Below are 15,420 nucleotides of genomic sequence, written 5' to 3'. Positions count from 1 at the left end.
CCTTTGATTAAAACACAACAAGCGACTGGTAAAGAACTCGGCTGAAGGGCCTTTAGGTAAAGTTCAAGGGGTGGCACTGAATGTCATGACCCACAGAAGATGTGGAAGGACACGCGACCAACGGACGAACACAGGGTGTCTGACACGCCCGAGGACCAGAGGAGATGCCACCACTGTCCAGCTTGAGCCGACATCATTCAAGGAACTGAAGAAAAGACAAGTGACTGACGGCCCACTGTGTTCGACGGCCCTGAAGCCCACCCAGCCACCTGCTGCCTTGTTGGATATCCATCAACACACCTGAGGAGATGATCATTAGGTTTTCATGTCATTTAGTGTTTGGCAATGGTGCCCACATTGAAGCACACACGTCATGTTACGTCACACCCTACCATACTGGCTCTTTTCCAGTAGATGCCCGTTTTTGTTTGACCTTCACAGCAGCGTTCTTAGGAAAGACAAATGATTTTCACCGACAGATGGACGTCTTGTGTATCTCAGTGTCTAACCAGCAGCTTCCAGGGACAGTTCTGGGTCACATGACGTCAACAGCAAATAAATGCGCTTGGAAAGTTCCGGTCCAATGCGGCGTGAAGTCGAAGTCACTCCTTCTCCTCTACGGACCTGGATGTCCACAAGAAGTCTCTGCCTCTCCAAGTCAGAGTGACATTTCTGATACGCCTAATGAATGAGAAATGGAAAAGGAAAGCAAACGTTATCATCATCATCATGACGTGTGACGACGCGCCGGGGGACACTGCAGGGTTTGCCTTTTCTTCTTTGGACTTCTCATTGGACCAATGAATGGAGAAGTCAAACACTCTGAGGTGACACCTGAAGGGCAAGGGGCTCACAACTCAACTACTGGATTTGTAGATGTTCACGTAACTCAAAGTCAGGCGTCCGAGACAAACGACAGTAAAACCGCATCTCCTTAACAAAATGGTGAGGAGGCTCACTGTGGACAGACAGACAATCGGGCGCCGTCTGGTCACCGTGAACTGTAATGACCGTCCCGAACGGGCGTCCTACCTTAAGGAGTGACTGCGGTGATGGGAAGGCTGCCAAGATGGCACTAGCAATTTCCGGACTGACACGATTGAACTGCTGGATCTGTCTCTTCCACACCTGGAGAAGCCCCTTTCCATTCCGCTCCACCTTGTACCCTCCTGCCCACTCGCCATCCAAGTAGAAATTGAAACTTGCCTGGTCACGTTGTCTCCTGTAAAAAAACAATGTTTGAAGTTAAAACTGTGACGTGTAAATCACTCGGCGTTATTTATTTATTTATTAGTCGACAATCTGACAGATGGCTCTTAGCATACGAAGATGGAGGTCATCTAAAAGTCAAAGTGGCCCATCGCTGTAAATCACCAGCATAGCATACAAGTGACCCGTCACATTAGTATGTACGTATGTATCTGCTCCAAGTGCTTCATAACACGTACAGATGTATCGGAGCACACCACAGACACATCGATGTGCGCACACAGAAGGAGACATCGAGCCCTGGAACGACAGTCCAGTAATGTGTGTGAGCGAGAATGAGCCGCTCAGACAGGCAGACGACACACCGACACCCTGCTAGGGCCAAGAGTGGCACCGTGCCACCAACAGAGACCAACCTTTGATTTGTGTGTGGGGCGCCGACGTGCCCGTTCTTCAGGCTAAGCCATCCATTTGTTACCCACCACAATCCCCGTTAATCTATCGAGATGTAAGCCACTGGCGGCTGAGGAAGACGTCATCACACATCCAGCCTCGCAGCACGCTGGCCCAAACGCAGAGGACTCCCATCACGGTCACAGTTGGAGTATCCGCTTCATGCATTGTCACCACTTTGTCGGTCCATACGATGGCTTCCAAGGTCAACGCCAGCACACATGTAGTAGAATACGAGACCACTGCTGGGTAAGCCACATACAGAAGGATCTCCAACTTACTTAAAAGGAGTTTCAGCGACGGCCTTGGACATCATAGCCACGTAATCAGAAAACGCCTTCCAGGAGTCCGAGAAGTGAACCTGAACGTCTGTGAGCAGCTGCACGTCCACCAATGCCTGTAGAAAGCAAACCTCCCGTCAGATTGGTGGGCACACGTCAGCCATCGCACTGCACACACAGCACATTACAGAAGAACAAAAGTGCAAACTTCTATCAAGTGTGCTGATGAGCAAAACAGCGACGTGTCAAAGCAACATTCTAGAAAATACGGGCAGGTCAGGGTCAGTGAGGACACGGCATTATGGGACGAGACCTGCTGACCTTCCAGCGTCTTTAGAGTAATGAAGTCAAGTCAACAATCGTGAAAGTGACAAAGACGACTCGACACAACGACGCCATTCAGGATCATGAGAGTGTAACAGATGAACTCCTTTACACTTCCTACCCATAAACACTCGCACCGTTTCTTTAACGTACCTCCTCCACATCAACCCTGGAGACCTCAGGAAGAACATCGTCCCCTGGTTTCCTCTTCCTCCTTTTACTGCCAGCATCGCCGTCACCCAACACCTCCTCACGAAACTTCCGTTGGCTCTGAGATTTCTGTGACCTGCACATTTAAAAGCAGACTAGAGGGGTCAAAGGTTAGGGTTTAAAATGTAAAGGGGGAGACCCTCCATGCCAGTGTTACCAGTTAATATGGGAAGGTGGCGTTGTCGGTGGCCATTTACTGGATATGTGGAGTCCTGAAAGATCAAACCATTCAAGAATTGCAAACCTTCAATGGCCCGTCTGTGTGGAGGTCCGGCGTCCTCTCTTTGGGACCTGGTCACACGGTGTGGCTCGACTTAGAGGTGCCACGTCCACTGTAACTTATCGAGGAGCAGCGGGACTTTGACAGAGCGGTTTATACGAGTGCCTGGGCACTGCCAATTCATTCTTGAAGTGAGGCCAAGCCGAGGTGGGTCTTTGCTATTGACGCAGACAAAGGCTTGAAAGAGCGGATGGTTGAGATGGCGCTTCACCCTGCCTGATCGGACATCAAGGGCGGGTACGGCTACAGTGGAGTGGCATGTGCCCATCAGAGTCACTAGGTGCTTACAAAATGATAATATTGGTCTTCCATGGGACATCTTGGTTGGCTAAGGTTTATAGTGATGTCATCTTGAACGCCACCCCTGAAACTCAGAGGACTTGGTGAACAGCGGCCTCCAGATGTGGACTGGGGGGACAGGCCACAAAACACATCCACCTGGGAATACGGATTATGGGGGGGGCGATCGAGCTGGCGGTCTGCACTCTTTGAGAGAGGGACTCCTCGTTAATCTCGAGGGCGAATGTTAGCCGCTCATCAACGCTGATAATCAGGCCAAGTGAGAAATACACGGAAAACAAAGCCGTCAAACCCTAAAAGGTATTTAATAAGCAGCGGCCTTTGCTGGAGTTCAGACTGCTGGCGACGTCTCGACATCCATCATCGGCTCCCTCAGACTCTCTTGATTACTTTCGGCCTCATTTTCCAGAAGCCTCTCATTTGCGGACTTTATTTGATCGCACTGATCGGTTTGTGACGGCTCTTCTTTTATAGCCAACACCTCGAAAGCCACTGGTTTTGTGTTGGCCCGGCCAGTCCAGTGAGACCCCGAGAGACCTACCTGAACAGTGAGCACTGCTGCCCACCCGTGTACCGTGCTGTGGCTCGTCGCTGCTCTCGCTAGGCCAGGGCCGTTTGTTGTGTGGACTGAAGTAGATTAGAAGAGTGACACTGAGAGGAAGAGGAAGAGGAAGAACCAAACCGGCCTTCTGTCCCCTTGGTGTTTTCGTTATCTCTCAGTGTTATTTTCCTGTCATTTAACAAACCATTGCATTGCTTTGTGTTAATTACGTAACAAGTCCTTACTCTACACGGGTGTTTCAAATTAAAGGTGGCATCAGTCACGGTGCCAGGAAGAATACGCACACGATGACAAACTTGAAGTGAACTGTGAGATGGGCACAACAACAACATGAAGGCTCACAAGAGGAGCAGCAGGTGGAAGAACACAAACGTCACGTGCTGCTGCCGTGTGACTTGTGTGACGCTCAGCCCAACTTCAGCCTTTGTGCTCTCCGTTCTCAAGTCCTAGTGTTCACACTTCAGGTGTCTCAGACGGACAGACTGCTGCTACGCATCAAGCCAAGAAAAGGCAAGCGGCCGGGTAGACGTGAAATGGAAAAGGAGAAAAGCAAAGGGACACACGTCATGACAGACCGAGTTTTAAAGTGTCATCTGCTCCAGCATTAGGCTTATCTTGTGACAAGACATTTAAGGAGTTTGTAAACACAAACAAACAAACAAACTCCCCCCACATTTCCTTTGGCCTGCGTTACATGCAAAGACAGCGTTGAAACTCGAGTGTAGTTTTGTACAATGAAAGCCACCAACATTCCCTAAAAACTTAAAACTACCCAATGCTTTTGATAGTGGGCTTCAAATCCAGTTATTGAAGGCAAATAAAAGTAGCAAATATTACAAAAATAAATAAATAACACCCCCACAAAATATGGCACCCCACCCGTATCATGCTGCATGTTCAGTGCCAAAGCTGGGATGCTTTACACTCCTGTAACGGTGCCCGAGTGTCAGCTGGGCACAACACCAAGACTGACGGATGCCACACTTGTAACAAAGTTCAGGGCGTGTGCCCAAAGCCTACCTGAAGTACTTCTCCAAGTTCACCACAACCACCGTCAGGGTCTTCTTTCCAAACTGCTGTAATATTTTCCGTGTCCAGCATTTCAAAGATTGCCTGCCACTGGTAGAAATGCCCTGGCGTTCCTAAAAGTTATAAGCAAGAGAACACGTATGCCAAGGTGACTACGCTGTGCTAGATGTTACGTTATTAGAGGAATGTGGCCATGGAGTGCTGTAGTCGGTCATTCCTACATTTCCATTCACATCACTCAGTAAGATTTCAAGCCCACCATTTGCCATAAGTGAAGGTGACAAATGGACACAAACGCTTCAATGTTGTTTTTTCCTTAATAAACTTCTAACCTGACTTGCTATTTTAGTTGTTTTCCAAATCCAATTAAAAATGTAACAGCAACATATCTAGAAGAAAATCTTACCGTTTGTAGGCATCTGATTATACGCAGTGAAATATTAAAGAGAGATAACAACATAAAGCTCTCCTAAACAACATGGCCTCAGATTAGAAGCCTTCATCATCTCAATGAGCTTGTGCAGGCCCACCGGACAGGAGGAGGAGGTAAAAAGCACACAAACGCCGCCAAGCTTACGGCTGCAACTCCTCGCTGCCTCAAGTGACACCAAGCAGATGGTGAAAGGCACATCAGCAGCTTCTGGAGCTCATCTGTGTATTTGGGATTAGAAGTGAAAAGAACAAAACCACACAAACGCCAGGAGGACACGCACGGTGGAAGTCCCAGGTCTGCTGTAACAAGTAAAACTGTTGCCGATGACCACATGGAGTCATCTGACGGTGCAGACGCCCAGCACTTCAAACATCTACACGTCTGCTGCTCATCCCCACAAGAGCCTCAAAGCCGGCACGATAGCGGACTTCATGCTACAGTCGTTAATTAAGGAATGGTCTTCATGAAATGATATCAAATGCCACAGAAATGTACCAGTGATGAAAGAAACGGTGACGAGTTTCAGCTGGTGCACACGACTACAGGTGCCAAGTCAGATTTGGGCACAAGCTGGGCGTCTCAGCGGCTATACGACAGTTCAAATGAACAAGCTGTGCAGTGGTGGTCTGTGTTTAGGTCCCCTCGTATACTCTTACTTCTCTGTCTCTCAGTGTAATGTGATTTGAGTTCTTACGTTTTACTGCCACCACATAACATGTATGAACGGCCAACGCCCGAGTCCTAAACAATATGGTATGATGGCTGATAATCGGCATCGGCGAGGGCCTCAATGCAGTTTCTCGTTCACTGATCCTTGTGTGAGGTTTAAGTGGGCCGTTTGTAGCAGAAATCTGGAGACGGGGTGCCCACCCACCAATCACGTCTTCTGCGTTCAGCTGTGTGCGGGGCCACAACACACAATCTTTCTCCTTTTTTAAAACTCTCCTCTGCTTTGTTATAAGTAACGGGCACAGGGCTACTTGTGCCACCTGCAGCTCCAGTTTCAGATCTGAGCAAAAGGAACATTCGACTTACCGCACTCTTGGCACATCACCTCACACGATACTGAGGTAGTCATTTCAGCTACTAGCCAGCCTGGCATGAACAACGACCAGAAATCAGATTATAGGTTTTGTTTTCAATCCAATTTATGCTTTTAGAGAAAAAAAAACAAAAACCATTAAGTGAGAGCTTCCTGCTTCTGCTCAAACCTGAAAACCATTAGAGGAGAACCCGAGTACTTTACCAATATGGCGAAATGCACCAAAATCCTTTATTTCTCATTTATTGATCCATTTAACTCCAGCAAGCTTACCCAGTTCAGGGTCACGGAGAGCCGAGCCGCACTCAGTAGCGCGGGGTTCAAGGTGGGGACCATCTCAGGACGGGACGTCGGTTCACTTCTACCACAACGCTCGGTCCCTGATAAATAGACAGACCGATGGATCGATCTCTGGATCTCCGTATCTTCATCCCCAACTGGGACAAACTCGGAGGTCTGTAAACATGCAACGTCCACGCAGGGCCCAAGGCAGAATTCAGACCAAGGCCTGTGAGGTCACACACAGCAGCAGCAACTAATGAGCCACCAGGAGACCCCTTCATGTCCTCCATCACAACTGCACGCTTCTTTTCCTCCTCTTATGTCTCCCTCACCGTGTGCTTTGTGTGCCCGTTAGCAGTTTAAAGACGTGTAAGGTAAGTAAGGCTGGTAGACAACTGTGACTCACGAGAGAAACACCACGGCCCCCTTCTGAGGACGGACCCTGCAACAGCACAGCAAAGGGCGACTTGCTGCCGGACGTTCAGACTGGCAAGTCAATTAGGAATCTGCCAGCTGCTCCAGTGCTGCTCGTTTACAAACATCAGCACGTTTATGGGAAGGTAGGAAGCTCTGAGCTGGACTCCTTGGACAGCAGACTGGCGTTATTGGGGCACAGACGGCACAATCCTGCTCACATTTACACAAAACGTCTGCCTTGCTGTGGTAGAGAGAAGTTGCTCATTTCTTTCAGACGTATTTGATTCCATTTCTTTTCGTTCAGTACAAGGTCAGTGTAAATGATGCGTAGCCACACACACACGTGTCCATAGCCGATCGTCCCGTCTGAGCGAGGTCACGGGCGTGCAGGCCGGAGCCCACGTGTAGTTGGTTTGTTAAATTCAGAACAGCAGCCTGAGTTTCTTTAGCTCGTAATAACAAACAACGAGAGGGAGACACAAATCTCTGTAGGGTCACAGGAGCTGGAAATTGAAGTGCTGCTGGCGAGTTATGTCCACGTGTTTCTAAGCAAGTTCTGCTTCAGGTCCCCCGACATCAGCCGCCGATACTCCGTTGCAGCAACACTCTGAAGTGCTTTGGGATCACCTTCAAATTAGAGGTCATGCGGCTCTAAACTTTGTTATTAAGAACTTTAGTGGAGGTTTGGGATTAGAAAGAGGGCAGAAAGATCAGTTAATAAATGAAGACTCCCAAGCAGCGGAGGAAGTGCAAGCAGTCGAGTTTTTGCTTTTCAAAGACTCTTTTCAAGTCCACTCACCCTTAAAGCCAAAATTTGCATAGCAAAATTACTTCAATGTTTTATAAATGTATCTCTGCATTCCTAACACACTTGAGAGGGTGTCAATTTTAATTAGTTAAATACAAGTATACTGTCACAGGAGTGTGAAAATTTCCAGAATAATCAATTAAGACGTTGCATGTGCCAGTGGAAGGCGGCTCTTCGATGGCCTCACCATACAAATGTGATTTTATTCAGACCCCTTCCACACAGGGTACCATCCTAATGCATTGTGGGAGTACGGACACATTAACAGGACAACTAGATCCTTTTGTTATTATTAGGTAGAGCACACGGACAACTTCTGATCTAAAGTCAAATGTTTTAGTCAGCAGGACACACCGCCCACATGAACCAAACATTCGTATAAAACGGCACCGTTAACGACACTCCTCCGTTTCTCAGATTTGATTAATGTTGGGATGCACATGTAAAGCAGGCGAGTGTCCAAGACAGCCTGAAGGCACCCCGTGTATCATCCTTGGATCTTCTCAGCGAGGTCTTCAGTGCTGTACACCGGCCCGACATTGCTCTTTGGTCTCTCTCATCTACAGGAACACTGCGATTATGCAATTAACCCCTAGGAGACACACGAAATTGAGATCACCCAAGGCCGCTGCACCATTCAAAGGGTCACTTTGTCAAACACATTTAAGTGCAATAGTGACAGAGGATGTCACAGTGAAGCAGCAGGTCTTCACACTTCCATGGTAACAACAGGGACATCAGAGAAAAATACATCGAAAATTCCCTCCACCGTCTGCTTCAAGTCCTGACCTGATGGTAAATCATTTTTTCCCATTCGTCTCTCTTAAAGACGCCTTACAAGGACGGACATTCACAGCACACAATGAAATTAAAGTTTTTGTAAAACGACGGCAGAGTAAACAACCTCAAGGCTTTTTTATGAAATGAGGTGCAAAGTACAATGTGTCTGTAAGATGAACTTCAAAAGCTACGCTGATAACCAAGCAAACGCATTTCTAATAAAAGTCAGCAATTCAAAATCAATGTAAAAAAAAGAAAAGAAACCTAAACCTCCTGAGCAGGCCGCGCCAGCTAAGAATTCCTTTGTGCTGTTCTAGAAAGTTCCCACCTAATGAGGTCTCTTTAGCTGCCCTTCTTCCCACCCAGCAGGCCAGGCAATGCCATGTTTGGTACCCACAATGAATCACACAGGTGCTTATTTCAAGTGCATGCTGGTAACATAAGCTACTACTGAAGCCTACAGAGGCCTTTCAGCAAAAGTCATTTGACTTGGATGAGGTGGCGTTTTATGAGTCGGTTCGTGTTACTCGGCCGTCTTCATTAGCACAGTGGAAGAGGCCATTAGAGGGCTCCGCGACCAGCAGATTTACACACACACACAATTGTAAACCGCACTGCAGACATTACACAAACGAAGACATACTTGGATTACGCCACTGTACGCTAAACACACGGTTATTAAAGTGTCCCCATTTTAACATGACGCTCAACGTCAGCGCTGGGTGCAAGCTGCCCTCTTAGGGTTGGCACGTTTCACAATGTTTTCAATATGCTACTCTGACACATAATTACAGTAAGCACAGTATGGAGGACATGTGTGACACTGACAAAAAGAAAAGACGATGTGCGGGGATAGAATTTGATCAAATATCTGACTAAAAACAAGTTAATGGTCGGTTTCTTACCTGCCACAGCACTAGTCCACATTTTCAGTCTATAGCTCATATTTTCTAGGGTGACAGTGCCAAAAAGTCACCAGCTCAACTACGGAGATTACTGCTGAAGATAACTGGAGTATATTTGACATGGTCATATGTCAAGAGTATACAAAGCTGGGGCGACTGGGTATGTACAAGAAAAATGAGCAATTTAACGTATATGAACAAAATCGGTTTTATATTTGAACCTGCTGTGTTTATAGGATTTTAAAGGCACAGCTTGGCAAGCATTCTGCAAACACTAAAACAGAACAGCATTACAGATTGTGTACCTCTGTGGAGCACAGGATCATGGAAATAAAATCCTCCACTGGCACAAGAACCACCACATTGGCCTCACTGGCATACTGTGTTTCTCCACCCTGAAGAAGAGATAAAGGAGAAACTAGTTAAACAAACAATTGCGGCATAACATGGAAAACACTGTTTTCTAAATGTGTACATCTTGACAAAAGAACCTAGGAAGTACCAGATGATCAGCTTGCACGATTCCCCTCTTAATAAAAGGGTCTGTCCAGTTGCTACATCTCTGTTATCCAAAAGATCACAAACATTAGCACTGCTTTTCCAAATCCCATATCCAATGTCATGTAACAGAGGTATAGCGACCCAACAGACACCCTGCGCTGCAAACGCAGATGCTGAATAACAACAGAGAGTAACTGCCAGAAGGACAGATAGCAGCTTATCACCTCAACTTGTGCCTGTGGGTCTACGCATGTCTGTCCAGTCGCTATGTCTGTCTGTCTGTCTTTCTCATTACAACAGAGGAGGTACCACAAACATCTGAGCAATGCTTTTTATTACTACAAATGTTTAATATGCGCCATTTGTTAGAATGACAAGTGTAAAGCATTTTACTACTGCATGCGTTCCAAAATTCATTCCAATAAATGGTGCACTTCAAACGTTAACCCTGAGGGTGAGTTGATTAGATTTCAAGTTTTCTTAGAAGGGAAGCACAACTGGTTATGTAGAAAGACTTTAAGGTCACTGCTGTGATTCTTATGTAGAAAGTTACATTCTGTCACCGTCCTTGAGAACAGGAGGACTTCCTCTCTAGCTCAGAGGTCTTCATCAAAAGTGATATTTTCAATATTAAAACAAAATGAAAACATTTCATATCCATGGAAAAGTTTTTCACAATGCTTAACTGCTCTGAACACTTGCATCAATATCACATATTATTCTGACGCGGACGCTCCAGAGGGCATCAGATCACCGCCTAGCTGCACGGTGACTCAGCTCACGAGTCGACAGCCCAACATCCTTCCCAAACATTGTGTTCTACCAGTCAGAACGGATGGGACCTTTAATGATGGCAGGTCACCTAGGTCCTGATGCAGCAAAGCCTCTCCACACCATAACCTCAACCACCTTGTCCTTTGAGACGTTCCTCACTTCAGAATGCATTATCTTTTTTTATTTTTTCTTTAAATATATAAAGTCCAAACTTCTGAAGATCACCAATCCTGTTAACAGCACGAAGAGAAGCCACTCCTTATCACTCCCTCTCTAGATCACGTCATTTCTTAAATGATATCATAAACACATCATGCTAACTAAACATAATGAAGTTCCGCAGCCAACCTTTGAAGTGTCACACTCCCTCTGCATGCACTGCTTGAACGTTTAAAGTTCACGCCAGGATAATGCGGCTGGGGATGTTCTCTTGAGACTCCTTTAGGACGCCGTCACAGCAGCTTCACTCAGCTGGGGCTCTCTGTTGCACTGAATTAACGCTCAGCAGTTGGCGGCTTATCTTTGCAGCTACGCAAGTCAATCTCTGAGCACTAGGCACAGCTGCACCCTGCTCCGAGGCGGTCCTCGCCTGCCCCCATCGAGCCCGTATGGCCGACAGAACCCTCTCTGGCGTGCTTTTAAAAGCACTAGGACTCAGTTTGCATACAATCACTTATTGTCTGCGTGAAGCCTTTGCACAGGAGGCCTTAGTCGGGGGGGGGGACAGATGGGGAATTCCTCAAACACAAATCAAAGTGACATCTGGAAAATTCTACAGGCACGAGTGACAGAGATGAAAAACTCAATTCACACATAGAAAGGAAAAGAAAAGAAACACATGGACTCACACCAAGTACACCACTGGATGACAATGACGACATGACAGGACGCCTCCCGAGAACGTGTGCGGACACCAGTCACATTTATGCCGAGCATGGCTGGCCTACTTCTGGGCCCAACTGTCAACCAAAGTATTCAAGCAGACCTTAGAGTTTAATTTGGCTTTTTCAGAACTGAAAGCCATGTGCTCGATTACCTTGCATGCTAAGCAAAAGAAACTAGCAAATGTGGTCAGCGTGGGCTCAGCTGGGTGAACCGCCTGCTACATGTCTCCCTGGGGCAGATGCCAAGGCCTCAGTGAAGGAGACGTACAAACAACTAGTGTGGCAAACTTTGACGATTTCCTGAAGAAGCACACTGTCTGCACATTTGTGCTCTACTTATTATTCTTTACTTAATCACCTCTGAAACCAAAGTGTCAGCATTTCCTGGTTCAGCAGGTGTTAGTTGCTACTGGGAGATACAGAAAACCAGCATTAATCTCTCTGAACGTCACAAAGACTAACAAAGGACAGCCTAACACTTGCTGAGGAAGAAAAGGTGTGTTGTTGAGGTCTTACTGCAGCAGGGGGAGCGAGCCATGAAACAGCTCATCATTTCAGAAGTCTGTCTTTGACCTACAAAATACCAGACCCACCTAGCACTTCTGCACGGTCTGCGTTAGGGCGATACTAGTAATCGATAAATCAGAAACTCTTAATAGCAGGCTGACACGGAAAGAGCACAGGTCTACACGTGTAATGGGGCAGACATAACCAACTGCCATGTGGGCTCCTTTAGCTTGCATTCAGCTGCCCTGTGCCTGCGCTTTACCAAAAAACTGACATCTATTAGCAGACAGTGCCACCCAGTGGAGATATCAAGGAGCAGGACTGTGTGTGCACGGATTGAAAGAAGAAGACGACGACGACAAGACTTTCCATAAAGAAACTTCACAGAAATGGAATGTAGAAGAGACACGGCAATCCATCCCAGCTGATTAAGATATATAGAATTAAAGTGAAAGTGAATTGCTCTGATAAAGTGAAATGTACATTGACATGTCAAGAACTCCATGTTAGAAAACACTTATTAAAGTTAGCAGTGAAGCAGGAATGAGACTCATTTGTATAAAAGAAATCGGACACACAAGCAGAGGCCTTTCAGTCCATCAGACTCATTTGTGTAGTGAATCCCCATGTCGTCCCGATATCTCATCTAGAGGAGATTTAAAAGCCATCAGGGCTTTAGAAGGGAAGCAGCAAAACGCCAACACCCCATACCCCCAAGTAACAGTGCAGCGTCCATGGCCTAAACAGACAAGGTTCTGGTCCACCATACATACCTCCGTCAAGTGTGTTCTCCTCTTCCAGGTGACGCTGCACGGTACAGCTTGACTTTCAACAACATAGTTGTAATTTAAGGACTGTAAAAGAGTAAGCAATTGGCCTCCGCCTTCAACCTGCAGCAAAGCTGAAAATAAAATGAACAATAAATCATGTCACACAATGCCAGTTATTCGACTGAATTCTTAAATATAGCGTCACATTTAATCAGGTCACTGAAGCAGATATCCAAGTCATCACTTCTTATTGCTTGCCCTGCAACAAAAGAAAACACAGCATCAAGCCATTGTGCCCTCTATGCCCAGAGGGGGCTGGGTGGTCTCATGCTCTGGAACCCGTCTGGAGTTTTTTTTGTTCTTTCTGTCCTCCCTGGCCATCGGACCTTACTCTTATTCTATGTTAATTAGTGTTGTCTTACTTTAATTCTTACTTCGTCTTTTATTTTCTCTTTTCTTCATCATGTAAAGCACTTTGAGCTCCATTATTATATGAAAATGTGCTCTAGAAATAAATGTTGTTGTTGAAGCTGTCCATCCCATCAAGTGTCTGGTCCACAAAGCCAACCTGTAAGTGTATTTGAGAAGGCCGAGTTAACGATTTGGTGAGAACAGGACTGGCCCTTAGTGTACAGCATTAGGCTATGGTGCTTTGTTCAGCATTTTAGTGACAACATGGCTGAAAGGACAGCAGATGACCATCATACCAACTGTGTGTCCTAGTCTGGGTCAATATTTAGTGATGGAGCTGATTAGAGAGAATGATTGACATTTTGTGGTCTTCACAAAGAGGGACAGAGATGCATTTATCGTATGTTCCTGGGGCAGCTCACAAACAAGTGCAGGAGCAATTTATGGAAACACAGCAGTGAAGTCCATTTATAGTGGAGCTTACATGGCCTCCCAGTTTTAAAACGGGTCTGTGACAAAAGCTGAACGGCATGAAGACAAGCTAAAGATGTCAACTGCTTAGTTTACTTCTACAGTGTTCAGAATCCTTATTCTAGTAGATGAATCTCTGCCAGTGTTGTAGGAGTCTGAAGACTAGCTTGATGTAGACTTCTCCAGCCTCATGTGGACAGTGACATTTCCCTGTTACACTTTGGATCTCCGATAAGCTGATCAAGATTTCTTATGTGGTTCTCATCAGGGGAAGCTGCTCCACTACAGGGATGACCAGCCATGTCTTTAAAGTGCTCTACCCGTTGCTTGCCTGGGCACTAACAGTGTCAGACAACTCCATATGCACAGCGAAGTCAGCCACAAAAACACCGCCATTTCACCTGAAACTGAAGCAGCATACGTTGAAGCCCCATGTCGTTGCTGGACATTTTCTCACTCGGATACATGAAAGTGCTGGATATGAGAGGATATGTGGAGCTACAAGTTACAGTACTGCGCACCAGTACCATCATGAATGCCAACCCAGATTTCCTTCACACAGGGCCCATCTAAACAAATCAGCCCGTTATCTTTGTCATTGAACTACTAGTCATATTAGAATTCATTCTGCATTACATAACTTCCCTCAAACTGTTACATAAATCCCAACATATTTCACTTTAAAATGCCATCACCTTTGCAAATCTAGCGGATATCCGCCCCCGCTTGCTGACTGTAAGGTCAGAGCAGTACCACACTTGCCTGGATCAATTGCGACTAACAAATTCTTTATACATTCTTCTGGCTTCATTGCCCTGACAGCTTCAGCCAGAGCTTTTTTTTTTGCTCTCTCTTGTTCAATCTGATGTTTCTTAGTTTCTCTCTCTGCCCGCTGCTTTTCTCGCTCCTTTTTCTTCTGCAAGGCTAGAAGCCTCTTTTCTTCAACTTCTTCTTGGTTACATTTAACAAGACGCTTTTTTATAGGGGACGAGAGCCCCGATTTTAGGCCAGTGAAAGCAGGCTTGCCAGCCGAAGTGCTGCTCAGACCTGGGCCTAATATTAAACTTAGAGTTCCGGCCTCATCGTCAGACTCTGATATATCCCAAACGGACGCCTGGTGAAGCGTATGTGTTTGCCTCACTGCACCAATTTCTTGCTCGTTATTCTTATTAAGTGACTGCGCAAAATTCTCAGATTGATTTTGTAATTCAGTGTTCTCACTCTGCGGATGAGTGTCTAGGGGGCAGCACATGTCAGCATCTTTTGAAGGAACAGTTGCACCAAACCTCTCTTTCAGCCTCTCTGAAAGAGGCACATAGACATCCTCCTCATCACTTTCACTACTTATCATAGTGACGTCTTCTTTAGGGTTCAAGGGGTCCCGAAGTGTTCCAACAGGGAAACAGCAAGAGCTCTCAGAGTCCGAGCTATCTAGTATAAGCAGTTCTGGACCATCATTTTTATTTGCTGCTGCTAGCTGCTTCTGCAGAAAGGTGAAAACGGGCAAGTCGTCGTTGTCACCATCTGGACCGGGTGCACTGCATTGTGGCCGATACTGCTCACTGTTCATTCCAGGGCAGACGTTTGGCAAAGCACCTAGAAGGAAGACATTAAAAGGAAGGATTACTGCTAAGAACTCACAACACACACAAACGTCTCGTTTTTCATTCTGGATTCATGAGAAATGGACAGTCTGACAAAACGCATTTCCCAGCAGGACCCTGGCATTGAAAATGAGCCAAAGTAATGCAACCAGTGCCTCAGCTATTACAAGATCCAAAAGAAAG

The 15,420-nt window shown here is 46.3% G+C and overlaps 1 protein-coding gene across 1 annotated transcript; it reads right to left on the bottom strand.

The window, feature by feature from the left end:
- Positions 1–343: 343 nt before the first annotated feature.
- On the bottom strand, positions 344–15,295 carry eme1 (essential meiotic structure-specific endonuclease 1). The gene is made up of 8 exons (XM_051936363.1): positions 14,396–15,295; positions 12,755–12,882; positions 9,621–9,710; positions 4,640–4,761; positions 2,421–2,553; positions 1,944–2,059; positions 1,033–1,222; positions 344–681 (listed from the first exon to the last, which is right to left on the bottom strand). The coding sequence occupies exons 1-8, from the start codon at positions 15,201–15,203 to the stop codon at positions 505–507; spliced, it is 1,764 nt and encodes a 587-aa protein (XP_051792323.1). The 5' UTR covers positions 15,204–15,295; the 3' UTR covers positions 344–504.
- Between the last annotated feature and the right edge of the window lie 125 nt (positions 15,296–15,420).

The sequence above is a fragment of the Erpetoichthys calabaricus genome, chromosome 14 (genome assembly GCF_900747795.2).
Source record: "Erpetoichthys calabaricus chromosome 14, fErpCal1.3, whole genome shotgun sequence".
Classification (NCBI taxonomy): Eukaryota; Metazoa; Chordata; class Cladistia; order Polypteriformes; family Polypteridae; genus Erpetoichthys; species Erpetoichthys calabaricus.
This window is presented reverse-complemented; position numbering and strand designations above follow the sequence as displayed.